This window comes from Sporisorium graminicola, chromosome SGRAM_9 (assembly GCF_005498985.1).
Source record: "Sporisorium graminicola strain CBS 10092 chromosome SGRAM_9, whole genome shotgun sequence".
In the NCBI taxonomy this organism is placed as follows: domain Eukaryota; kingdom Fungi; phylum Basidiomycota; class Ustilaginomycetes; order Ustilaginales; family Ustilaginaceae; genus Sporisorium; species Sporisorium graminicola.
This window is the reverse complement of record NC_043739.1, coordinates 16,331-41,495: the sequence shown is the minus strand read 5'-3', so window position 1 is coordinate 41,495 and position 25,165 is coordinate 16,331. Positions and strand designations below refer to the sequence as shown.

General features: G+C 58.1%; 9 protein-coding genes across 9 annotated transcripts; 6 read left to right on the top strand and 3 right to left on the bottom strand.

Moving 5' to 3' along the window:
- Nucleotides 1-363: 363 nt before the first annotated feature.
- Nucleotides 364-4,527, bottom strand: EX895_006393 (uncharacterized protein; the record flags this gene model as incomplete). The annotated part of the gene is made up of 1 exon (XM_029886985.1): nucleotides 364-4,527. The coding sequence occupies one exon, from the start codon at nucleotides 4,525-4,527 to the stop codon at nucleotides 364-366; it is 4,164 nt and encodes a 1,387-aa protein (XP_029736477.1).
- A 2,646-nt stretch (nucleotides 4,528-7,173) lies between these two features.
- EX895_006392 (uncharacterized protein) lies at nucleotides 7,174-9,141 on the top strand (the record flags this gene model as incomplete). Its single annotated transcript, XM_029886984.1, has 1 exon — nucleotides 7,174-9,141. The coding sequence occupies one exon, from the start codon at nucleotides 7,174-7,176 to the stop codon at nucleotides 9,139-9,141; it is 1,968 nt and encodes a 655-aa protein (XP_029736476.1).
- A 705-nt stretch (nucleotides 9,142-9,846) lies between these two features.
- EX895_006391 (uncharacterized protein) lies at nucleotides 9,847-11,661 on the top strand (the record flags this gene model as incomplete). Its single annotated transcript, XM_029886983.1, has 1 exon — nucleotides 9,847-11,661. The coding sequence occupies one exon, from the start codon at nucleotides 9,847-9,849 to the stop codon at nucleotides 11,659-11,661; it is 1,815 nt and encodes a 604-aa protein (XP_029736475.1).
- A 547-nt stretch (nucleotides 11,662-12,208) lies between these two features.
- EX895_006390 (uncharacterized protein) lies at nucleotides 12,209-12,709 on the top strand (the record flags this gene model as incomplete). The annotated part of the gene is made up of 1 exon (XM_029886982.1): nucleotides 12,209-12,709. The coding sequence occupies one exon, from the start codon at nucleotides 12,209-12,211 to the stop codon at nucleotides 12,707-12,709; it is 501 nt and encodes a 166-aa protein (XP_029736474.1).
- A 373-nt stretch (nucleotides 12,710-13,082) lies between these two features.
- EX895_006389 (uncharacterized protein) lies at nucleotides 13,083-14,255 on the top strand (the record flags this gene model as incomplete). The annotated part of the gene is made up of 1 exon (XM_029886981.1): nucleotides 13,083-14,255. The coding sequence occupies one exon, from the start codon at nucleotides 13,083-13,085 to the stop codon at nucleotides 14,253-14,255; it is 1,173 nt and encodes a 390-aa protein (XP_029736473.1).
- A 1,214-nt stretch (nucleotides 14,256-15,469) lies between these two features.
- EX895_006388 (uncharacterized protein) lies at nucleotides 15,470-16,507 on the top strand (the record flags this gene model as incomplete). Its single annotated transcript, XM_029886980.1, has 1 exon — nucleotides 15,470-16,507. The coding sequence occupies one exon, from the start codon at nucleotides 15,470-15,472 to the stop codon at nucleotides 16,505-16,507; it is 1,038 nt and encodes a 345-aa protein (XP_029736472.1).
- Nucleotides 16,508-16,983: 476 nt separating this feature from the next.
- Nucleotides 16,984-19,476, bottom strand: EX895_006387 (uncharacterized protein; the record flags this gene model as incomplete). Its single annotated transcript, XM_029886979.1, has 1 exon — nucleotides 16,984-19,476. The coding sequence occupies one exon, from the start codon at nucleotides 19,474-19,476 to the stop codon at nucleotides 16,984-16,986; it is 2,493 nt and encodes an 830-aa protein (XP_029736471.1).
- Nucleotides 19,477-20,654: 1,178 nt separating this feature from the next.
- Nucleotides 20,655-22,143, bottom strand: EX895_006386 (uncharacterized protein; the record flags this gene model as incomplete). The annotated part of the gene is made up of 2 exons (XM_029886978.1): nucleotides 20,655-20,909; nucleotides 21,019-22,143. The coding sequence occupies 2 exons, from the start codon at nucleotides 22,141-22,143 to the stop codon at nucleotides 20,655-20,657; spliced, it is 1,380 nt and encodes a 459-aa protein (XP_029736470.1).
- A 1,566-nt stretch (nucleotides 22,144-23,709) lies between these two features.
- EX895_006385 (uncharacterized protein) lies at nucleotides 23,710-25,038 on the top strand (the record flags this gene model as incomplete). Its single annotated transcript, XM_029886977.1, has 1 exon — nucleotides 23,710-25,038. One exon carries the CDS (start codon nucleotides 23,710-23,712, stop codon nucleotides 25,036-25,038), a length of 1,329 nt encoding a protein of 442 aa, XP_029736469.1.
- Nucleotides 25,039-25,165: the final 127 nt, after the last annotated feature.

Here is a 25,165-nt window from a genome sequence, read left to right as displayed (position 1 = left end):
TGTAACGCGATGCATGCTTAATTGAGTATTTGAGAAATTCGCTTCTTTCATGCCGAGCTGCTCCAATAGCGACTTCGATGTCAGACCGCGGCTCGTCTTGGTTTTCCAATTGGACCGTCTCAACATCTCAATCGCTATTCAGACAGACACAGACAGACAGAATTCACCCGCTGGCTCACATCTAGGTTCCGCGCTGTGCAGAAGAGTTCAGAGATGAATTATTGCTTTGCAGTGGTGCGGATACGATGCTGTGTAGAAAGACTAACGAGGGTATGGAGTGCGGTCAAATACTGTAACCGGTTCTTGTTGTGATGGTTGTTGTCATGGTGTTGGTGGTGTGAACCGAGAAGAGCAGCTCGAACATCAATACAGCGAGCCTTTGAGACTGCGCGGCCAGCCGTAGTCCATCATCTCGTCATCCCAGTCAGGCGGCAGTTCGAACGACGTGCGGTGATCCTTCGCTCTCTTCTTGATCGCCTTGGCCCGTGCTGCTGCCACCGTGTTGATCGCGGCGACCGCATTGCGTCCACCCCCCGTCTTGCTGTCCCAGATTCCCGGTCCTCCAGGCAAGTTGACCAAAATGTGTCGAGGTCGCGGGGTGCCAGATTTACTCGTCGCCGACACTGCCGGCCACAGGTCCTGCTCGTCCTCGTCCTCGTTCCCTCCGCCCTCGCCCCCTTGCATCGCCTGCAGTGAGCGACGGCTACGCACCAGCTTAGGTGGCGCTTTGCGAGGCCCACTCGGCATGCGCGGATCCATGCTGCGTCGACGGCTCTTGCGCTCAGTGCGTTGGCGCGACGTCGACGAGCCACCAGCGATCGCCATGTCGTCGTACGATGCCGTCAGATCCGTGATTGCGCGAGCCGATGCCTTCTTGCCCAGACGCGCGTGCACCACCTCCTGACCGGCCGCACGCGTCGTAGCACGCTTCTTCTGCATGGCCGTCTTGCGCTCTTCCTCCAACAACTCTTCAGCATCCAGATCCGAGCCTTCCTCCTCCTCCTCCTCCTCTTCCTCCTTTCGCTCTTGCTTCAAGTCGTCCTTGCCAGTATCCGACGCATCGTCGTCGTCCCACTGCCACACACGTCCTTCTCGTGGACGTTCAGGTCGAACGCCCAGCTGGGGCAGCGGCACCACGGCCACTCCGCGTGCATCCGGTCGACGCGGCAGCCAGGGAGACGGCGCAGGCGTGCTCACTGAAGGGTCCAGCAAAATGCGTTTGGCAGAAACGGGCGAAGTAGCGTGCAAGCTGCCCACAGTATGAATCGAAGACGCCGACTTGCTCGCTACAGACGCCGTGTATCCATCCACCGCCGACGAATGGCGCGAGAGCATGCTTTCTGGCGAAGGGCTACGAGCTGAGGATGCATCCCGTTTGTGCTTCTGGTTCGCCGCCGGCGCCGGCGCCGGCGCAGTGGTCGTCTCCGAGACATCGTCCGAACGCTTGCTCTCTGCCGGCTCTGCCACCTGCGCGAACACTACCTCTTGCTTGAGCGACGTGGGAACTGGTTGTCGCACCGTCTTTTCGCTGTCGGTGGTCGCCTTTCGCATGATGGAGCCCACAGCGCGTGAGATCGACTTCTTCCCGCTGTGTCCAGACTCGCGCGAAGTGTCGGTATGCATAGTGGAGCTGGACAGCGTCGGAGGCGAGGCGACCTGTCCCTGGCTAACGCGGCTACTGATGCCCTTGCTTGGCGAGTTCTGGTGTGGCTGCTCATTGGCAGATTCCTCACCGCCAAGCAAGGGCGTGTTGACACCACGGCTCGACGAGCTCGCTTGTCGACGTTGGTTGTTGCGCCGCGTCTGGGCGAGCACTTCAGCACCGAGCGCTGCAACTTCATCCTCGTGCCTGCGTCGAATCTCCTCAGCCTTGTCGGCAGTGAGGCCGAGTCCCGTGTTCTGACGAGGCGTGCTGTCTCCGGGAACAGCAGAAGATTCGGTTGCTGCTGCGCGGCTGGGCCTGCTGAGAATCTGACTTCCACTCATAGCTGCCGACTCGCCAATCGAAGTCTCGGATAGCATCGACGCCTCGAGACTTGCAGGTGGTAGCTCATCGGCGGTCGGAGAGGCGACCAAGGCACCTCCGTCTGCAAACATGCCGCTGCTCGAGGGACGAGATGTATCGATGGTGCTCAGCTGCGACTGGCGCTTTGCCCTTTGTGGCGTTGTTGCGACCGTCTCAGGCTGGGCTGTTGCTTCTGATGATGACAAGGGCATGGGCTCGTCCAAAGGAGCAGAAGGGGCCACGTCTTTCGTCATCGAGATGTCCGAGATGTCCGAGTCGCCGAGAATCGTAGTGGGGACAGATGCCGTCGTTGCTTCGGCTTCAGAAGCTTGGATTGTTGCGCTGCCGTTGGTTGCGATGACACTGGCAGTAGCCTCTTGCACGTTCGGCTCTGTCGATGCTGATTCCTGCGTGGCTTGGCCTCCCCCCTGAGCTGCTTCGGCCGCTGCGTTTTCGGCCTGCTCGCGTTCCAGGCGCGCCTTTGCCTCCCTTTCTCGTCGCCGGCGGCGAACCCAGGCCATTCCAGAGCCGTCATCCTCTTCTTCCTCCTCGGCCTCCATGTAGGCAGAAAGACCCCTGTAATCGGATCCGTTGGGCGTGGTGGCGAGCGAAGGCGGTCCGCTTCCACCTCCGAGACTACGACGTGACGCCTCTCGAGCCAGCCCGGCAAACCCCCACTCATTGAACTCAGGCTCGTCCTGGCTGAGTTGATCGTTGACGCGGCGTGCACGGATTTTGGTGCCATCCGGGAGCGTGACCATGCCCGTGCCGCCCGGACGCGCAAGACGGATGAGCTCTCTGCGACGTGCACGTTCGTCTTCGTCGCCCGAGCTGATAGCGCCGCCCGTGCGGCTGCGAGAGCGTCTCCGTGAGTGCGACGCCTTGCGCTTGTCCTTGGAACCCGAAGCGCCTGCTCTGCCGCGTTCCTCTTCGTCGTTTTCGGATGCTATTCTGCGCGCCACGTCCGGGCCCATGGTGTCTGACAAGCTGCCGGTGCTCTTGCGTCGGAAGCTGCTGTTGCCATCCTCGGATCGATCGTCGCCCCCGTCGGCTGCGGCGCTGCTCTTGCTGAGGCGACGCTTGCTGCTCTTGCCCGTGTAGTATTGGGGCTTGAAGTAGGCCGAGGGCATGCCCATGAGGTACCACTTGCCCTTCATCGACTTGGCATCGTCGTCGCTGTCGTAGTCTGAATCGGTCATGTCGGACTCGTCGGAATCCTCGAGCACCGCTTCGCCATTGAGCGCATCCGAGCCTCTGCCGAGCATAGGTGGAGCCGAGGTGGGCGTTGGCAAAGGTGCGAAGCGGATGCGCGCTGACTTGCTCTCGCTGGCGTCGAGCACAGTCGTTGTTGTGCTGGAGGAGCTGGGATGTGTCGCAGGCAGCTGCAGAGCCTTTTCAGAGGTCGTGGTGGGAGGCTGGCTGCTGCTGGCGATGCTGAGCGAAGAGTTTCCGATGGAGCTCATACTGGGGACCGAGTCCTGTGACTCGAAACGCTTTTCCTCGAGTGGTGGACGCGAGAGATCCTGTGCCGAGCTTCCAAAGCTGGTAGAGGTGCGGAGAGCGCGCGGGCCTAGGCTCAGGGAGCCGCTGACGAGCGCCTGCGCTGCAGCCATACTGCGACGGGTGTTGATAATGGCATTGAGCGCGGCGAGTTCCTCGGGATCCAAGGGCTCCTCGGTGGGCGAGGAACTGAGGCCGCCATCGTTCTTGGCAGAGGAGTTGTGTGCACCACCGTCGCGAGCGCTACGAGAAGCGTGTCGAGAACAGCTGCCGCGCTTTGGCGCATCGTCATCATCGTCGTCGTCATCGTCCTCGCTGTCGCTGTGTCGGGCAGAACGGCGTGAAGAAGAAGAGGAGGGTCTGGGCAGCTCGGCAGATGAGGAAGGACGAAGCCGTTTACGGTCGTTGCTGGTCGGGATGGCTGTGCTCGGCAAGATGGACGCCCCTCCGCTTCCATGACCCCATCCGGCCATCATGGCCATCTGTGCGTTGAAGTTGAGATCGCCAAGGCCGAGGAGGAGCGCTTTCTTGGGGATCCCCCATATTTTCTCTTCATCCTTGCTTTTTGCCCTTTCGCGTTCCCGCTCTCGTTCCTTTTCTCGTTCGCGCGCACGTTCTCGCTCCTTTTCTCTTTCCTTGCGCGAAGGTACGGCGGGGATGTGGGTGACGACGGGGGCAGCTGCTGAGGAAGATCCAGCGGCGGTGGAGTCATCAGCATAGATGACGCCCGAGTATCGACGTTTGCGCGCGTTGATGAGGATAGAGGAGCGTGGATAGAGCTGCGACGCCGAAGGGGAGGTGGAAAGGCTGTGTGTGCGCGATGCTGAAGCCGATACAGAGACCGGTGCCGATGCTGAGTTGGACTCCGAGGCCGAGCGTGGATTGAGGTCTAGACTGGTGACGCGAGCATGCTGCACGGTCGGGAAGCTGCCCGAAGGAGAAGAGGCGGAGCGTATGGCTTTGGGAACGGTGAATTCGTTGGTGTGATGCAAAACGGGGGCGGTGTTGGTGGTCGACAGCATGTCAGCAGTTGTCGCAGTTCGTTTCGCACGCTTGCTGAGCTGAAGAGCTGGGCAATCGTAAGCGCTAGAAAGTGATACAATCGGCAGAGTTTCCGAAAAGACTGAGAAATACTCGACCGGATGTCGCCGAAGTGCTTCGAGATGGGAGCGGAGCGACTAGATCGAGGTTGAGACACAATGCAATGAGAAGCGTAGCGACACGGCGATGTTCGACGACGATGTCTTTCGTCAAGGCAAGGCGCGCGCGCAAGAGAGAGCAGGTGAAGGCCGGACTAGGTGTGTCCAGGTACTTGGATGGTGACGGTAGGGATCGTGCAGAGGTGTCCGTTCGCCCCTGTGTTTGTCTGCCGTTTCTACAGACTTTGCGAGAAGCTTGTTGATGCTAGCGAGGGGTGAAGAGTAGATATATAGGATCGAGGCGAGATGGTATTAGAGACGGAGGGTGAGTGCTAGTGACAGGCGAGGGCATAGCGGGTCAATGGACTATAGAGACTATAGACGGGATTCAGAGTAAGCGGGTTGAGAGCGAGCGTGAGAGCGAGTGGCAGTGACAGGCGCAAGGCTCGCTTGTTAGTGTGGAGCAACGAACCGAATTCAAGCGACGGGACTGTGAGAAAAAGAGCGCGCTCTGCTGCTGAGTCGGGTGGGTTCTGTTCTTTATTTTTTTATTATTTTTTATTTTCTAAACAGGAATCCACTGTCAGACGACGACGTGACTGCACTTGGAAGCCTCCTCTTAGGTGGCAAAATTGAACCCTGGATTCCGCCTGTCTCTTTCACTCTGGCTGTGCCCTTGCGCCCCACCCGAGGAAGCAGAAAAAAACAAAAACAGAAACGTTCACCTGCGCTGCGCTGCACTGCGCAGACCAAACCAAAAAAAATCTTGGAAAAAGGACATTAACGGGGAACGAAGGGCTGGACTCGGAGACCGTGCAGAGAAAGCAGAAGCAAGAGGAACGCATCCGAGATGAGCTGGTTCTTGACGAGAGACGCTTCCCGAGGGGGGAACAGCTCCTTTGGCATCGCTGGGAGTGCTGTTTGGAGCACTGGACCCGGTGTAATTGTATGTGATTGTAGAGAGTATAGAGAGTGCGGCCGCTCGGCGGTGCGGCGGTGCTCCAGCTAGTCAAGAATTGGGCGAGTCGCAGCATGGCGGTGCTGGGTGGACAGGGAAGGTGGAAGCCCACCTTGCAGATCCCACTTGACTCGAGACCCGTCTGTTGAACGAGGAGCATCCCGTCTGTCGGTATCGCTGAGGAATGAGACCGTGCTGGCGGGTCGTTTCGGGAGCTGCTCGTGCATCACTACAATACACGCACACGCACACGCACACACACACAGCGCTTGCTGCTGCGCGCCCAAGCTGGAACCCCATACCGTGTGAACAGCGGATCGCACATGAGACTCAGGTCTGCTTTCACACTGTGCTTCAGTAGCGATCCGCACCACTAGCCCTTCTCTGTCTCGTCACAACCCAGAGGCTGTGCTTGGTCTTACAGTACTGTATGTGGCTGCGTGCTTTGCAGTGGGATCTCGAGGCATGCAGAGCGCGAATCGAATCGAACGGTGCAAAACGTGGCTGCAGCGAATCGATTCGACTCAACAGGGGCGAAAATAAAGCGCGGATAGAAAAAAAAAAGTCTTGGCGCATACACTGCCTTTTTTCACCACTCCTCCCCCCGCGGAGGCGTTGATGGTGGCCCGGACCTCTCGCCATCTCCGCCCCTCCTTATCGTTCCATGTCGATGGTCGATGAAGGCAGCGAACAGCGCTGATAAGGAAGCTTGATCGACATTGCGTTGTGTTGACAGAGGTGGACTGGACGGTGGGCCGCCGAATGCTTTTCCGTCGTCTGCTGCAAAGCTGCTCGGAGCGGGCCGCGTCTCTTGTGCTGCAGAGCGCCTCCCCTTCCTGCACGAGCGCAAGCCTCTCCCTTTCGATCCCGCTGGCGGTATAAGCGCAGATTGCAAGTGGCCAACACCGTCTGTAAAGTGGCAGCCGAGGGTGGAGTTGGCACGCGACAGTCACGCAGCGACGAAGCGCAAATGGGGCTCAGAATCACTTGATGCTGGTCGACATGCAGTCACACGAGATCTCATTCTGACACTCGAGTGCAAGGGGGAAGGAACTACAGTATGAGGAGGCGGTGTCCGTTCCCAAATTTGATCGTGTAAGCTAACGCTAGCTCGCTGTTCTTTTGCCCCGCATCAACTTAGCTCGAGCAAACCGACGGGAAGCCATGCCGTCACCGACCGTAGGGTGCCTCTCTCTGTCTACGGATGCCGCTGCAGTGTTTCTCGCTATGCGAAGCGATCGTCTCACATGTGTCGTCGACCTTGGCCATAAATGCTTCGTTCGAAGCTCAGCGAGAGAGTGTTATGCTCCAAAGCAACGGAATGCGGGGTAAGACGGATGCGCATTTTGGCGGCGTCACTTGAAACAGGAATAGGCACGCGCTCCCATCGCATCGCCGATCTTGATTAGACAACGACCTTGATGCAATCTCTCGATTTTGTCGGCTTTTAGTGCGGCGCGTTGTCCGGCACATTTTGACCAGGGCGAGCGACCCACGGACCAACAACCTTGATACTACCCTCATCCAAACCCACCTGTTTCGCCCTCACCCACCGCACATCAACGACGGAGATGTCGACTGCCACCACCAACTATGAAGAGTGCAGTTCCTGGAAAGAGATCGCCGCCCAACATCGCAGGAGCCTCCGCCTGCCCGACGGTACCATTTCAAACGACCCTCGTCTGACCGAGTGGAACCACAAAGCCAATGCGAGCTACGATGCCCCTTTCAACGATCAGGCAGGTCCCTCGCTCGCTTCTCTCCTCGAGCAGGATTCCACCAAGCAAATCTGGTCGTCGAAGCTCGACGCCACTTTGGACGGTCTCGATGCCACGGGCATTGTCGAGCTGACACGGTCTGGCAAGGTCAAGGTGCAAGACGTCACGCAACATTTCCTGCAACGAGCTTCGGTCGTGCACCAGGCTACCAACTGCTTTTCGCACTTTTTTGCTCAAGAGGCCGTCAGCAGAGCCAAGCAACTCGATGAAAAGCGCGCCGAGCTCGAAAAGCAAGGTCGCCTCGGTGAGTTGGGATCCCTCTTCGGTCTGCCCATGAGCATCAAGGGCCACCTATCGTACAATCTACACGGCAGTCAGCGTGGGTTCGTATTCGACGTGCTGCCAGATCCAGCGTCGCATCCGCTCGTCCAGCGCAATCTCACCGCAAAGCAGCTCCAGCTCCTCGTCTCCACCCAAGGCGGCTTTGTCAGCGAAACCCCGGTCAACTCGAGCATTGCTTCGCTGCTCCTCGAGAACGATGCGGTCATCATCGGCAAGACAGCCATGCCTCAGGGTGTGATGCACCTCGACACGACTAGCAACCTGTATGGTCAGACGCTCAACCCACACAACCTGGCCTTGAGTCCAGGTGGGTCGAGTGGAGGCGAGAGTGCGCTGATCGCTGGCGGTGGGAGTGCGCTGGGTGTCGGATCGGATATCGGTGGTTCGATTCGACAGCCGTGCGGAGTGTGCGGGCTGTACGGTCTCAGGCCTACTACGCAGCGGCTGCCGTATGGAGGCGTGCGCTCTACCATGCCGGGCAACGAGGGCGTTGGGTCGTCGCTCGGTCCGATGGCGACCAGTCTGCGCGACGTCGAGCTGTTCATGCGCAGCCTGCTCAACGATCAAACGCGGCCGTGGGAGTGGGACCACACTGTGTTGCCGACTCCGTGGCGCAAGGTCGACAGTCTGCTGGCTCCGGCTGGGTCGTTGAGCAAACCTATCGTCATCGGTGTGATGATGGAAGACGGCGTAGTGCGACCCACCGCCCCGGTTCGACGTGCGCTGTCGCACTGGGTGGACAAGCTGCAAGCCGTGTCCTCTCAGTCGGGTAGCCTGCCTCGGATCGTGCTACGACGCTGGGATCCGCGCGACCTGCACCGGCGCGCATGGGACATTATCCGCTCGCTCTACTTTATGGACTCGGGCAAGATGTTTGCGCTCCTCGCCAAAGCGACCGGAGAGCCTTTCTTGCCTTTGACCCAGTTCATCCTCTCGGAGCCCTTTGTCCGTCCCGCTTCGGGGGACCTCGACGCAGACGCCGCGGCTGCTGCCACTGGCCGAGCGACGACACGCAAGCTGGACGAGCTGTCGTACCTCGAATCGTGTGCAAACGTACGTTCCCGCGAAGCTTTCCGCAAGGAGTTCTTCAAACGCTGGAACGAGCTCCAGCTGGACGCTCTGCTCTGTCCGGTCATGTGCAACGTAGCCCCTCGACCGGGTACGATCAAGTACTGGGGCTACACGAGCGTGTTCAACCTGGTCGATTACCCCGGCGTCGTGTTCCCCTCGGGATTCAAAGCCGACAGCGTGCTCGATAAGCAGTTCGAGGCTACTCCGCAGTCAGCAACAGAGTTTGGCTATGCACAGAGGGACGAATGGATGAGCGACTTTGATCGAGACAACACCGAAGAGTATGAGCAGCATCGTACCGTGTTTGATGGTGCACCGGTCGGCTTGCAGCTGATCGGAAGGCGGTACAAGGACGAAGAGCTGTTGAAGCATGCCGAGCTGCTGCAACATTTGGTTGGCAGCGATTAGGCCTTCAAAGTTGCAGCTGCACAGACGAGGAAATAACGTTCAAAGTCATGTCAATAGATCTCGTACCATTCAGCTTGCTTGTGAACCTGCAGCATAGCCTGTCCGCGCTCGATCAGTCGAAAGGAAACGACGTCCGCTTACTTTAGTCACTCGTCCCACTCCAAAGTGCTGATCCGAGCGCTCTTGCCATTGACGATCGACTAAGCTACTCACCCACTCGATCTGTCGATTTTGGCTGTGGAATCTCTTTTTGCACGAAGTTTCCGATGTGAGATTGCGGAATCATGTGGGAACCGCTGACATGAAACAGTCGGTGGCGACCTTTGGCGCAAACATGCAAAGGGTTCACCCGAGCGACAATGCGCATCCGCGGGACAACTTTGTCGTTGCATACAGTAGTGCGATTGTGGAGCTCTGGAACCGCGGAAGCCTGGCAGACTTAACACGACCGAGAAGGCCGTGACGGGGCTCCGCAACAACAAGACGCCGAAGCTTTAACCTCAAGGCTTTGATAGCCTGTCGACGTCGATGTTGCGGAACCGCGGAGGAGCTCATTATGGCTTCCTGCGCCGCGCCGCCACTGCGGTGCGAAGCGCAACTTCGTGTCTGCTTATAAACATGTCAGCGCTTGTTCGCTTCTTCTAGGCCCTGTACACCACCCCGCAAACCACTCCCCTCCTTCCCAATCATTACCTTCTTTTCAGGATGGCTGGCAGCGGAGACACGCAGTACGAAGCAGTCATTGTCGGTGGCGGGCCTTCGGGCATCGCCGCTGCCTGCCAACTCCAGATGAAACTCGGGCTGACCAAGATCAAGATCTTTGAACGCGGCAGCAAGTACGGCGGGACGTGGTACCACAACCGCTATGCCGGCGCTGGCTGCGACATCCCACCTCGGCTCTATTCGTTTTCATTCCACCAGAAGAAGCAGTGGCAGGACTTTATGGCCAAGCAGCCCGAGATGGAGTCATACCTCCAGGACGCTGCCCACGCCTTTGGTCTCGAGCGGTTCGCCGAGTTCAACAGCGATGTCTACTCGGCAGAGTGGATCGAGCAACAGACGCACTGGAAGGTCAAGTATCGCTCGCTGGATGGTAACAAGCACGGCGTCGTCACGGCGAGGGTGTTGATCAATGCATCTGGTGCACTGAGTGTCCCGAGGGACTGCGACGTGCCCGGCTGGCAGACGTTCAAAGGTCCGCTCTTCCACTCGGCCAAGTGGGACACCCAGGTCGATTTCAACGGCAAGGACGTGGTGGTGCTGGGCAACGGTTGCAGCGGCACACAGGTGGTTCCATCGATTGCAAAGCGAGTCAAGTCGCTCACACAAGTAGTCAGAGCCAAGCACTGGTATGCTCCCACCCCGCAGAACCCTTTCGCCGGATCTGGCTTCGACTGGCTCCAGCGCAACGTGCCTGGGTGGATTACGTTCGAGCGTCTCATCTTCACTCTCTTCCTCGACGCCCACTTCATCCAGGCCTGGAACAAGGAAGGCAAAGGTGCCCGCGATCGCTTTGCCGCCAACTCGCACCTGTACGTTTCCACAGTCGCCCCCGAGCGGTACCACCACCTGCTCCTCCCCACCCAGGACGAGCTCAAGGTCGCCTGCAAGCGCCGCGTGTTCGACGACGCCTACATCCCCAGTCTCAACCTTGCCAACGTCGACCTCACCTCGGACCAGGCGGTTGAGATCACCGAGGACACCGTGGTGCTGCAGTCCGGCCGCAGAGTGAAGGCTGATATCATTGTGCTGGCATCTGGCTTCAAGACGGGTGAGACCAACGTGCAGATGCGTGTCGTCGGCCGCCATGGCAAGGAGCTCAACGAGGTGTGGGCCAAGCACGGCGCGCCCCAAGCCTACCGTACCGTGCTGTGCCACGACTTTCCCAACTTTGCACTGCTCTGGGGACCCGGGTCGGTCACAGGCCACTACTCGGCCATCTTCACGATCGAGAGCTCGGTGCGCTTCATGTGCACTCTCTTCAAGCCGCTCTTCCTCGCTGGGGACTCGACCGTCCCCTTGCTGCAACGATCCGCAGGCCGCACAGTCGACGTCAAGGCCGACGCACAGCACAAGGAAGACGTCATGGTGCAGACGCAGATGCGTGACCTCATCTACACGTCGGGCTGCAAGGGCTGGTACACCAACTCGAACGGTCGCGTCTCGACCCTGTACCCTGGCTTCCAGCTGACGTTCGCCTGGAGGAGCGACCACCCGATTGCAGCGGATCTCGTCTACACGGGCCTCGCGCCAAACACGCGTGCCAGCAGCTACTGGAGCTACTGGCAGCAGCTGGCATCGTGGCTCAAGTTGGGAGATGTGCCCGAGTACCGAGCTGAGAGGCTGCGTAGACGCTCGTGGATCGCTAGGCTCTTGCTCGACCCGCTCACCAAAGTGTTGCGCAGAGTGAGCATCTGGTGGCTCATGATCATGGTTTGGGTGGCGGATAAGAGTTTGTTCTACACCCGCGGAGCCAAGGACTTTGACATGGTCAAGCAGCAATACCTCGAGGCCAAGTAGAGGCCAGAGGCGAGACAACGGGGCGTGTTGGTGGTAGAGACCATAGTTCCTATCGTGCAAAATAGTATCAACTTTGAATGCCTTGGCTCGTGTCGGGTTTCAGCGAGTGAGACAAATGAACCTTGGGCGAGAGCGTGCAAGCTTTGACTGCCTTGCAAAGCTGGGCGAGCATGGCTGCGGACAGAGCTGCTGGACAGCCTTGGAAGTTGTTTGCATGAACCTGCACCGAACAGCAACGGCGGGACGGCCAGAAATGCATGAGATGCGATGCAGATCTATCTCCACGGAGATTGCGTGGTTCCAGGCTGATTATCTATCTCGCATTGGCTTGCTTGCGCATCTCTAAACTCGAACCGCATGTGCGCCAGTGGACCCTGAGAAAGCAAAGACGTTTGCACCACCACACAGGGGTCCCAACCAGCCAAGATGCAAAGGTATAAGTACTTTGCTCCTTGCGCCCGCGCCCTTGTCAGCTAACCTTGCTTCCTCACATATCACGCTCCTCCAGTTGACCCTCTTTCTCTCGTAGACAGAAGCAGAGCAAACAATGTCGGACCCGTCGCACCCCGAGTCGCGCGTCATCGATACGAGCATCCTCATCCAAGCCCCGCTCTCCACCGTCCGAACCGTCCTCCTCGACTTCGAAGCCTACCCGACCTGGTCCACCTTCGTCACCTCCGTCAAGCACAACCCCGCCAGCTCCCCCACAGCCGCACTGGCCCTCGGCGACGCGCTCACCGTCACGATCAACCCACCCGGCGGGTCGCCCATGACCATGACGCCCAAAGTGGTGCACCTGGACGAGCGCGGTTTCGGCTGGCAAGGCCACCTCGCCAACATCTCGGGTCTGTTCGACGGCAAGCATCTGTTCCTGCTCGAGCAGGAGGGGGACATGGCGACAAGACTGACGCACAGAGAAGAGTTTGGCGGAGTGCTGTATACGCCGCTGATGAGTTGGTTGGGGATGGGCGCGAAGACAAAGCAGGGGTTCGAGGCGTTTAATGAGGCGGTGAAGAGGAGGGCTGAGGAGGTGGCTGATAAGCAGTAGGAGGGGCAAGAGACGTGATCGAGAGTGGTTCTGGAATGGCGCTGTTGCTGACTGCATTCATGAGCCTTTCAGCTTCTTGCTTTGCATATGTAAATCTAGTTGTCATGATCAGTGAATCTACCTGGTATCAAGAAGCGCTCACAGGCAGGGCTGGCTGAGCCGCCGCCCCATCTGCCACTGTCGTTGCTCCAACAATTGCGCAAAAGAGGCCAACGTCGATCGAATCGACGCTAGTTGGCACTGCCGCTATCGAAAACAACATGGCAACCAGCTAGCTCGCTTCAGCACCAACCAAAACAAAACAAAAACCGTGCACAGAGCGTCGATTTCGTCGTGCCAAACCACCTCTCGCCCTCCTACCACCACCAGCAAAATGCCGTTCACCAGCATAAGCCGCCTTCTCCCACAGGACACCAGTCCCGGCCTGGCCCAGCTGGGTCTCGGCCTCGTCCTCAGCGTCTCGGTGTACCAGCTGAGCCATTTCCACCTGCGCTCGCTTTGCCGCTACTTTTTCGCCAGCCCGCCGCCGGGCCCGCGCGGTACCAAGGTATGCAAGCTCGATTTCGCACCCTCCGACATCGGGTGGGCGGACAGGTCATTCTTGCTGCTCTTTGGGGTGCTGTACAAGGCAGTGCGCCGACGCGTGGTTGGGACGGGTCTGAAGCTGGCCAAGGGTGCCGAGACGGTCGAGTTGCCGAGACTGGAGTTGATGTGTCCCATTGACATTGGGGACGGACATAAGGAGCTCTACGGTCGAGCTGTTGCCCAGAGCGAGGAGACGGAAGTGGGAACGGATCAGGGCGGAAATGGCATGGAGAGGCAATTTCTGCTGGCGGCCATGACCAACCAGTTGATGCTGTTACTGGTCGTGCATCCCAAGCTGCCCGTGTCACCGCTGGGCGGAGTCAATGTTCGCAACCGCATCGAGTCGCATTCACCTCTGCCTGTACCAACCGGCCCGCTGACAGCACATGCATACGTCGGCGGCAAAGACGACGCAGCGCGCGTTGTCAAACGAGGGATCGAGTTCGATATCCACATCGACATCCACGACTCTCACCATCTCATCCTACGCCAAACCATCACCATCCTCACGCTCTGCAAGACCCACATCACCTCATCCAACAGCACGCCACAGGCCGCACCTGCAGCGAGGCAGTTCGACACGATCGGACGCATCCACATGACTACCTCGTCGCCCTCTCTCTGGTGCCGCGTGTGTGGAGACTACAACCCGATCCACGTGTCGGCTACGCTGGCAAGGTTGTTTGGCTTCCGCGGCAAGATCGCGCACGGCAATCATGTCGTTGCCAAGCTGCTGCATCTGTACGCTTGCCAGCAGAGCGGCGGCGGTTTGGTCGGAGTGGAGAAGGAGGAAGGATGGTGGATCGAAATGCAGTTCAAGCGGCCGATGGTGCTTCCCCTTCGGATGAGCGCTCAGCTGGAACAAGGTGCAGGCCGGCAGTCGCGGCAGTGGCAGTGTGTAGCAGAGGAACATGGCAAGGAGGACAAGGTTTACGTTCTTGGCTCTTTGGGGCGATCATAGAATGCTGTGGCACGAGCGGGACGGCTTCAGGTCCGACCGAAACAGAACGTGCGTGACAAACCGTGGTCCACAGCTTGACAACGAGTGCGGAGTGATGATCACGACCAACACTTCTGAGCTGAACGTTCTTCCATCTGGCATCAGTCCTGTCTGTCGGTAATCTCTACGGGTCAATGTGACCTTGCATCCTCTCCTACCTTTTATGGTACGGTTTGCCTTGCCAACCGGCGACCAAACATGCAAATCAGCTCCTTTCCACACGTGGAGCCACGAAAAAATAAGCTTCAGTTAGCGGTTGGTGTTCTCGAAGCAGATGACCGGCTCAGCCACCAACACGACGAGCTGCTGCAGCTGCAGCAACCGCAGCGCCCGTGTTGTTCGAGGGCAGAACAACGTATGCATGAACCTGCATGCACCATGGCTTCTCTTTGGCTGGTTTCGCGAGCAGCCTCGCTTAGATTGGAACCCCGGTGTCGGATGGCGCTAACGATACCTGAGTGCCTGCGGTATTTTTCTTCCACCTTGCTTGCCTTGACGAGACGAGCATTCATTCATTGCCTTTGTGTGGGTAGCCTCGAACATGCTAGCCACGTTTCGGTCGGTTGATCGTTTGTAGCCCGCCGTTGTGCTTGCTGCGGGCAGCGGGAGGCCTCCATTCGTGGCGCTGGCCTGTCAAAATGCGCGAGAACGCCGGCGAGACCGCCGCCACTAGACGCTTTAGCTACATGCACGTGCACCGGCGACGTTTGGGTCAGTTGCACCTGCTGTATCGTAGTTGCTCTCCTCGTTGTCCTCCTCAGTCTGACGAGGTGTTCGAGGTGTATGACAGAGTCGAAACGGCCCGGTGACATGTTGCGAGTCCAAGGTGCTTCGTGATCAGACGGAACACACCGTCGTTACCGGCGCGCTGGTCGAGACGTTTCGCTGCGCACCGCTGAAAGCGAGAGCTGAGCGCTCTGATTGACCCTCGGTGGATTGCCGGTCGAATGCATACGACGCCCTTCTGCAGTGGGGGCGGCTGCTCTTTCCTTGCACGGCGCGAAGGGCATGGTGATGAGCAGCTAGGTGTCGCATTGGAGCCGTTTTTGAGGCGTGCGCACCTGAGACTCAACGCTGCTGGTCATCATGCGTATATAATCACCACCAAGCAAAGAACCACAGTGAAACGATCCCAACACATCATCAGCCCCCTACACACAACCTCAACCCGCTCAATGAAGACCAACTCGCTCGGCCTGCTTAGCGTCCTCCTCGGCGTGTCGACTCTGTCGGCGTCGGCATCCGCATCAGTCATCCCCTCTGACTCGGTCTCGGACCACACGCTCACCACCCGAGCCGCTTCGACGCTCGACGCTGCCATGCGGGCCAAGGGCAGAAAGTACATCGGCACATGCGCGGACAGCTACACGCTCTCCAACTCTGCGGTCAGCAGCATCATCAAGAGCGAGATGGGCCAGGTGACGCCGGAGAACTCGATGAAGTGGGATGCCACTCAGCCGAGTCGTGGGCAGTTCACGTTTGACGGTGCAGACGCGCTGGTCAACTATGCCACGTCGAACGGCAAGCTCATCCGCGGACACACGCTGGTGTGGCACTCGCAACTGCCGCAGTGGGTGCAGAGCATCACCGACCCGACGGACCTGACCAACGTGATCAAGCAGCGCATCGCCACGCTCATGGGCCGCTACAAGGGCAAGATCTACGCCTGGGATGTGGTCAACGAGATCTTCAACGAGGACGGCTCGATGCGCCAGAGCGTCTTCTACAAGGTGCTCGGTGAGAACTTTGTCAAGATCGCCTTTGACGCCGCGCGCGCCGCCGACCCCAACGCCAAGCTCTACATCAACGACTACAACCTCGACGACCCCAACTACGCCAAGCTGCGCGGCCTCGTCTCCAAGGTCAAACAGTGGCGGTCCCAGGGCATCCCCATCGACGGCATCGGCTCCCAGTCGCACCTCAGCACGAAAGGCTCGTTCCCGGACTCGTCGGCCGTCGGTGCCGCCATGAGCTCCCTCTGCGCCGCCGCCCCCGAGTGCGCAATGACCGAACTCGACATCGCCCAGGCCGGCACCGACCAGTACACAAAGGCCACCCAGGCCTGTTTGAACCAGAGCAACTGCGTCGGCATCACCCTCTGGGGTGTCAGCGACAACCTCTCCTGGAGATCCAGCACAAACCCGCTGCTCTGGAACGGCTCGTACCAGAAGAAGCCCGCGTACTCGGCTGTCCTCAACACGCTCAACCAATAAACCACATCGCACCAGACGCCGCGAGGACAGTTATCGGCCAACCTTCTGTCTGCCTTTGTCTTTGATAGCAAGGAAGAATCTGAAATCGTTCATCTTGTGTTTCTCGCAAAGTCGTTGATGTGTGCAGAAAGGGGCAGAGGCACGCTTGTTACGCTGACAATCTTTTAGACCAAGGCCCAGCTAGAATACCGTGAGACTTTTGGATGGATAAAGAGACCGAGGTTCTGCTTCAAGCCAGCAGAGCCGCTCGGTGGCGTTGACTCGTTCAGAATCAACTTCGTATCGACAAGCTTGGCTGCTCCATCGCACTCCACGTCTTCTCTCGAGCCAAAAAGCAATTTCACATTGAACAAACATTGAAACCATGACAACAGCAGAGAGCTAACAAACAGATCAATCAAACGAGAAAGTTTTCTTTGGGACGAACAGACGGAGACAGAGAGAAAAGCTAGCGGCTACCTTGTGCCGAGACGAGATCAATAGTAGTGCGAGTGGTTGCCGCTGAAGGCCTCGAAATTCTTCGTAGCGTCCACCTCGACCAGACGTCCAACGAGCTGCTTGATGAGCGACGGACTGTCATCCAGGCTTTTGAACATGCTGCGCGTCACCACGAGGTTAGGCAGGATCGCCTTGAAGTTCTCGCGCTTGCTTCCATCCGCCATCGTCGTATAGTCACCCTTGTAGCCCGACTTAATCGCAGCGTCGGCCGAGGCGTTGATCGCCTTCTTGCGCTGTGTCTTGCTCATTCCAGGGTAAGAGCCAGACACCTCGTAGGCGAGTATGGCGGCATCCGCTCGCGTCTTTGCATTGGCAAATCTGCAGCCTCGCTTGAGATACGAGCGCAGCAGTAGCATCTCGCACATCTCCTTATCCATAATTCGACCTGCATTGCCCTGGTGTAGGCGGCTGCACAGTCGTAGGGTGTGGAGAGAAGGAAGAACGAGGAACGTGTCCCTGTCGTCGCCCGACTTGTGAATCTCAACAAGTCCGCTCAGCGATAGTGTGCCCGACGACCAGAGCCCGAGCTCCTCAAGGTTGGGAAGCTCGCTGATAGCTGCAAAGATCTGTCGCTGCTCCGTGGCGCTGGGGGGCAGCAAGATATCGAGCTTCTTGAGCAGAGGGCTCTTCAGAATGATGGTTGCGACGCGCGACTGAACGTCCGATGCGGCTGAGCCGAGCGAGTAGTGGCCGCGGTTTGCGTTCAAACGTGCCTCCTCCAGCACGGGGAAGACGCATTCGATAAAGTGCTCGGCCCACAACGCAGAGAGCTTGCGCATCTTGGGGAAGACAATGGCGTCCTTGGGCAGCTGCTCGGTTCCTACGCCATAGTCGCCCAGCACGACCCGGCTGAAGTCCCACTTATCATCGACGTCGTCACGCCATTCAATCAGCGTGGGTGCAGCGCGGACGATGCCGTCAATAAAGTTGAGCTGCTTCTGCCTGAGGTACTTGACACCTTGAACGACCTCGATGCCAGCCATGTGTGGGGCAATGTCACCACAGTCGATCATCTGTGTGCTGATGAAGGTCTTGAGCTTGAAAGGAAGCTTGCCTCCGCAGAAGAGACTTGTGCCATTGATCTCGCCGCGCACCTCTCCATCGAAGTTGACGCGGATGTCGATGCCGGACAGGTTGCTTGAGCGCTTGTAAAGTTGAGTGAAGCACTGCTTCTGGTCGGAAGTTGGGATTGCCAGGTACCTGAGCGTATTGCTGCTGGGCTGAAGCACATCGGGAATGTGGCCTACGGTGCCCGAGGGCAGAAAGCCTTTAAGAACGACCGAGGCGAGCTGGTTGTGGCTCCTTCGCTGGCAGGTCTGAATGGCGGTCACACATGCATCGATCGTGTCGCGCTGCCAGCCCTTGTTCAAGGACGCGGTGCCTTTGATGCGGACAAACTCGAGCGAGCGCCAGAGCTCGGAGATGCTTCGCCAGTCGTAGCGCGTGTTGGCCAGCTTGATGCGATCAGGAGTGGGGAGGAATTCGGCGATCATCAAGATGACCTCGACGGGAAGCTGGATAATTCCAGTCGACTTGCGCATGGGCGTCTCGGTTCCAGCGTTGGTGCGTTTCAAAAGCGACCCGCCGAGCGTGTCATTGGCAGACCGTTTGAGACCACGGTGGAGGTCTACACCATCGGACGGGACAATGGTGTCAGACGGATTGGCGATGGTGTCGATTGAGGCGAGGACGGGAAGGAGGTCTTCGTCCACTTCGACGTCGACATCGCCGCCAAACCTGCCCGTGAGCTCTAGAATACGCTTAGCGTCGGCTACGGCCAAGGTCGAAAGGCCCATAGCCTCGTATCCTAGGAAGCGATGACGCAAGGCAGCACACAGCTCTCGGATGCCGTCGATGTTGTAGTGAGCAATGGCGCTGGCGCGCTGTTCAATCAAGCTGGACGCGAGGCGGACCACCGCTTCGTGGTGTTTCTGTTGCCAAGCCTGGCGCAAGGTGGTGGGCCTAGCGGATGTTCGGATGAGGGGCAGCGTGGCAGCCAGGTCGAGCGCATCCTCCTCGACCTTGATTTTTTTCTTGTTGGGCGACATGGCTTCGGTGGGTCTCCAATGACGACGCTCTTTTGTGGAAAGGCGGTACTTATGAGTCGCCTCGATGCACTGGCTGTTCCACGCAGCTTGATCGCGGATCGCCTTTGAGCTGAAGTCTTGGTCGTCCTCGTCGAAATCGTCGAGGAAATCGAACTCTTCGTCGAAGTATACGTCACAAAGGGGCAGGCCGAGTTGAGTATTAGAGGCAAAGTGTTCGAGAGCTCGTTGTACGGATTGTGCCTCGTCCGCAAGCAACTGCTGGATCCTGTCGTCGTGTAAGTCGTCGTCGTACTGAGCGTCGTCCACAGCACGGTCAATTGACCAGTCTGACCAAGCAGAGCACTCAGAATGGCAGTCACAGAGGCCCTCGACGTGAGATTCGTGAAGATCTTGCCCGACGATGAGGTCGTCGTCGGAGTCCATCTGGCGGTGGAAGAGGCAGGAGTTGAATGAGAACGGGGTATGGAAGCTGAGACCAGCGAAAAGGAGAAGCCCAGGCAGCAAAGATAAGGTACGAAAGCAAGCCCGGAGTCGTGGATGCGCAGCCTTTTCAAAGAAAGTGGTCGCTGCCGGCGCTGACATGAGCTGCAGCATAGCCAACACGCAAGCCACCCGCTTGCCACTCGCCTTCATTTGGCTGAGCCAACTTCCCACCGGCACACACAGGGGACACTCGCCTCGCCTCTCCCACGCAACCTGAAAGCCGATTCGTGCTGCCTGCTGCTGTTGCTGTTGCTGCGTTTCGGAAGGAGGCCGAAACATGTTTGAGCTCAAGCCTCCGCTCCCTTTGTCCTGGCCGAAGCTGCTGAAACCAGGAAGTGTGACTACAAAGCGGTTGGAGTCCCACTCTCTCTTTCTCTCTTGGCCGATTCGGTGCTCTGTTAAAATTGGTTGGCTTTGCGTTTGTTCGTGAGATTACATGTGGCAGAGTGATGGAATGGCTGCAAATACAGTACATGCAACGACGCCCCACGCGCACACGGCGATTTACACTTTCTAGCACGCATAGAGACACACGTTCACAGAGACACAGGCACACAGGCACACAGACACACACATGCTCACCCACGAAGCACTTCCATCTCGGCGTCTTTGCGAAATTTCACAACTGTATTTGACTGCAAAAGAGAGGGCCGTGCTGCCCGGGAAGTCACACGCAGCCACAGCCTTTGTTCGGATGAATCACGTCTCGATCTGGTGAGCGAGTAAGCTTCTGGAGCTGCTCTCGGCACCTGAAATCTAGGAAGAGGCGCGTGTCAGAAACAGAGCGCGACTGCAGAGGCTGGCGTTCGGAACGGTGCCGAAAGCGTCGGATGCTCGCTCATCTTGCTCAATGTTCACACGCATGAGATCCACCCACTACACCACCACCGTTCGTCTTGACCGGTCACAACGTGGATTCCCATCAAAATAGCATACAGCATTTACACCATGAGCTCGACGACACCCACAGCCATTGCGAATGTGGTCGGCAGGAACGGTCACTGCAGGAGGAGTCGAACACAAGAGATTCGAGCATGACAAGCAAAGGATCGGATCAACCGAGAAACCCATTGACTCGCCTCGACTCGACTCGACTGCACTGGATTTTTCGGGCTAGCTCAAGAAGACGGAGGCTTGTAGGAGCCAAAGGGCTTGCCAAAGGCGGACTGCTTGCCGTTGAGGCTAGCGAGCTGCTTGGCCAGATCGGTTCCGAGGACCTGTTGTGCCGGTGGCGTGTTGGAGCCTGCGATGTCGGGAATGCCGGCACCGCATGCCACCTTGGGGGCTTGGCCGTTGAAGGCCTGGCTCAGCCAGTAGATGCCGGGCACCAAGCCAATCAGCTCGGCAGTAGCGTGCTCAGCGATCGGGTACACCTGCAAAGTCAAGGCGAAAGGGGAGGATGCAAAGACAAGGTCAGCTTCTGTCTCTGTTGGCGACGGGCAAGCTCGAGTCGACGCCACTCGGCTTGGCGGTGATACTTACGTTCCAGTTGATGTTTGCACCCTTGGCACACTGCTCCTGCACGTACTGCTCCGCCGGTTTGTAGGGAACGATCTCGTCGAAGAGCGCATGCCATTGGAATCGCGGGAATTTGGGCACGGGGACGTTGTAGCTCGCCTGGGTCTGCAGCAGCGTCTCTTTGGCCAGCACCTCGGAGGGGACGGGCTCGTTGAGGATGTTGCTGTCGTTGACGAGCGAGTAGATGTTGACAAAGTTATCGTTCGTCACCACCTGAGCGAGGCAGAAACCACGGCTGCGGAACTTGTTGATCGTCTCCTTTCCTTTGGCGTTGAGTCGAGCCTGGATGAAGTCCTCGAGCTCGGGGTACGCCATACCGAGGCCAGACACACCGGCGATGGGGAACCCGGCAAAAAAGCCTCCGTTGAGGAAGTTGAAGATGTCGCGGGTGCTCGTAGGCACACCACCGTACGCGGCACCAATGATGTTGACGTCCGGAGCATACGAGTCGGCCAAGTTGACGGCCCAGCCAGTGGCATGTCCACCACCGCTGTAACCGTACAAGCCGACAGCACTGCTCGAAGGCAGGTTCTGGAAGTTCTTCAAAGCACGAATACCATCCAGGATGGCCCTGCCCTCTTGGTAGCCAGCGATGAAGGCGGCCTTGGGACCCTCGTGATCGGCCGAGACGGCGTAGTAGCCCTGCTGGAGCGCCCAGCTGATGGCGATGGGCGTGTCGAGTACGACGGTAACCTTGTTGGGCTGGTCCAATCCAGTCAAGTAGCTGTAGGATGGAGCGCAGTTGAGCTGCGACGAGTCTTCATACACCTGGTACGAGAAAATCTTGGCCGGCGAGACGGGCTTGGCGGGGACCCAGACAGTCGCGACCGTGACATCTGGCTGCCCCGAGGTGTTGGTGGTTCGGTAAAGCAGCTGGAACGAGGTGGCGTTGTTGAGGTTACCAAGGTCGGTGGTGGCCGAGCGCGACTGGATCACCTGGCCGTTGGAGAACGAGGCGATGTTGGCTGGTGCCGAGTAGAAGGGATCGTCGTTGGGGTCGGGGTACTGCGCCCTTTTCTCCATGGGCGCAGCAACAGCAGCGGTGGCTGCGACTGCCAGCGCGACCAGAGCGTGTGGAAAGAACCTCATCTTGATGATCTCGAGCTCGAACAAATGATGATGGCGCGGATGGCGGTGAAGAGGAAGTGAGGGGGGCTAGGGTGTTGAGATCCAGAAGACAATAGTTGCTCGCAACGGCAAGAATTTATATAGACATTCGCTACAGCTGTCGGAACGGGCAACTGCGGGCCAGAAGCTTGGATGCACCAGCTGCTAGGCAGATCCTGTCAGATCAGCGTGCAGGTAACGATCGATGTAAGTGCAATGCAAGTACGGAGCGAGGTAGATGCGAGCGAAGCTGGTCGCAATTCAAGCGAAGCGGGCAAAACCTTGGCGACTTCGGGCGAGCGGAGGAACAGAGCTAGAAGATCGGATATTCATGTTCCGCAAGTGGTGCCGAATGGGTCAAAGCACGAGGAACAAGACAGTCACGCTGCACTGTCACTACAGTAGTGACATGCTGCACACCGTGAAATTGGACGGTCTCATCGACTAGTCGACGATGCATGAACAAGCAAACAAAAAGGATGCGCGAATTGCATTTTGACGCTAAGCTAGCCTCGGTTTTTCCTGTCAGTTTCCCCTCTTTTAGTGCATCTGACTGAAGTCTAGGGACCGCAGCCTCGGCTAGACTGGTTCCTTGCTCGAGACAAGACTGCATGAAGCCACAGCAGCTGTGCGCCGAGAGCAAGCTAATGCACCACAAGCCGATGTCGTGCTCTTCTACAGCATGGTAGTACGAAGAGTTGCAATCTGCTTGCATGCAGTCGATCATCAACAATCAAGCTCAGACTTGCCTATTCCGACTCCTTAGGCTACCCCATCGGTTAACGACGCAAACATGATTCTTGGGCTGGAACGTGGGCGCGCAACGATGTATTCGGCAACAGGGTTCTCGGCAGCTCGCTCGGGGTTCTACTGCCGAAGTTGCATACAGCGCCCTTTCCAAGACGATTGCTGCCAAACGGGGTACCAAGCCCAGCCCTTGCGCCTTGTGTAATGTGACCTTGCACGGCGACGACTTTCACAAGCTTCAACTTGGCGGCGCGCTGGGCGTTTCGATTTCGTGCACCATCCACGCTGACCGCATGTGAACCCCACCAACTATAATAAAATAGGGCATGCTTGCTATTGCTCCGGGCCGTTCACAAGCGAGGTCCGTATTCCGCAAACAGATGCCCGCGGAATACGGGTCGGAATACCTTGCTGCACTGCAATTTGGTAGCTGGTGGCAGCGACGGTGGCAGCGACGGTGGCGGCGGCAACTTCGGTGGCGCTAGGGATCTTCATCCGAGCTAAATTGGAGCCCCGCAAACAAAGGGTAGGCACTAAGGACCCGTTAGTTGCCTGCACTAGCGGCGTAGGGGCGTAGCGGTGTAGCGCCGAAAATGCTTAATTGCTTTGATCAGAATCGCCGATCTTGTTGCGCAACGCGGTAGATCGAGTTCGAAAAGATTTCGATGCCTCAATTCTTGTGGCGCTTTTCCGTTTGGCAGGAGCGGACAGGTCAGTGCGAAACCTCCGGACGCAATCCCTTCGGACCTCTGCAAACATTCCGGAATCAGCTCTTCTGCGCACGATTCTGAGACACCAACTATGCCGACCAGCACGGATCAGCTCGAAGGACCTCGAATCGACAACCATGGCGAGGCAGCACAACCATGGACCCGTGATGTGTGGCTGTTGCTGGCAGCCCGGTTCGTGCGCATGACGGCGTTTGGATCGTCGTCGCTGGTGCTAGCGCTCTTCTTATCTGCCTTAGGCCAAACACCCGTGCAGGTCGGTCGATTCCTAACGCTGACGCTGGTGGGCGACTTTGTGCTCTCGTTGGTGCTCACTTTCGTCGCCGACTCGCTGCTCGGTCGGCGCAACACGCTGCGTCTGGGTGCGCTGTCGATGCTCATCTCGGGTCTTGTGTTTGCGACTGCGACCAACGTCAACTACCTGCTCGTCGCCGCCATCTTTGGCGTCATCAGTCCGTCTGGCGGTGAGATCGGACCGTTCAGAGCCGTCGAGGAGAGCATCCTGGCAGCGTTGGTGCAGAAACAGCACCGACCAGGCTTGTTTGGATGGTACGTCGTCACGGGCGCATTTGCGGCGAGTCTGTCGACGTGGTTGAGTGGGCTGTTGAACAAGGTGGTGGACGCGAATGCTGGCGAGCAGCTCGTTGCGTACTATCGATGGGTGTTTGTCGTCTACTCGCTCATGGGACTGGTCAAGCTCTTGCTCTCGCTCTCGCTCAGTCCGCGTTGTGAAGCGTCGACGACTCGGAACGCTGTTCCCTCACGCCCGACGGAAGCCAACGAACGCGATCCACTGCTTCCACCTCCTTCATCATCGGACGAGCAACATCCCGAGGAGCAAGGTTTCAGCCACGCTCGCTTCGCACTCCTCTGCACGCTCTTTGCCATCGACTCGTTGGGGAGCGGGATGGCATCGCAGACGCTGACCTCTTGGTTCCTGTCGCGCAAGTTTAACGCAGAACTCGCCTCGCTCGGAAGCATCCTCTCGGTCGCTTTGCTCATGTCGGCCACGTCCAACCTCTTCTCGGCACGCATCGCCAAACGCCTCGGTCTGGTTACCACCATGGTGGTCACGCACTTGCCCGCCAACGTGTTCCTGGCATTGATCCCCCTCCCTTCCAGTCTGGGTATGACATCGGCATTGATCGTGGCGAGAGCAGCGACGTCGTCCATGGATCAAGCGCCTCGATCAGCGTTTCTCACCGCTTTTATTCCGGACCATCAGCGAACCAGAGTGCTGGGCTTGGTCAACACCGTGCAGACGCTGGCACAGTCGGCGGGACCTTCGTTGACAGGTTGGTTTGCGAACATGGGCAGGATGGGCTGGGCGTTTCATCTTGCTGGCTTGCTCAAGGCCGGTTACGATCTGGGGCTGCTCGCCGCTTTCAAGAGTGTTAATTAGATTTGTAATTAGATTTGTGCTCAAACGAATGGATCGTACAAATTCTCAATAGATAGGAAGGAGCTGAACGGTGCACTCGCCGACAGCCAACGTGAAGCTTTGGATACTGGTTGGCTCAGCCCCATTT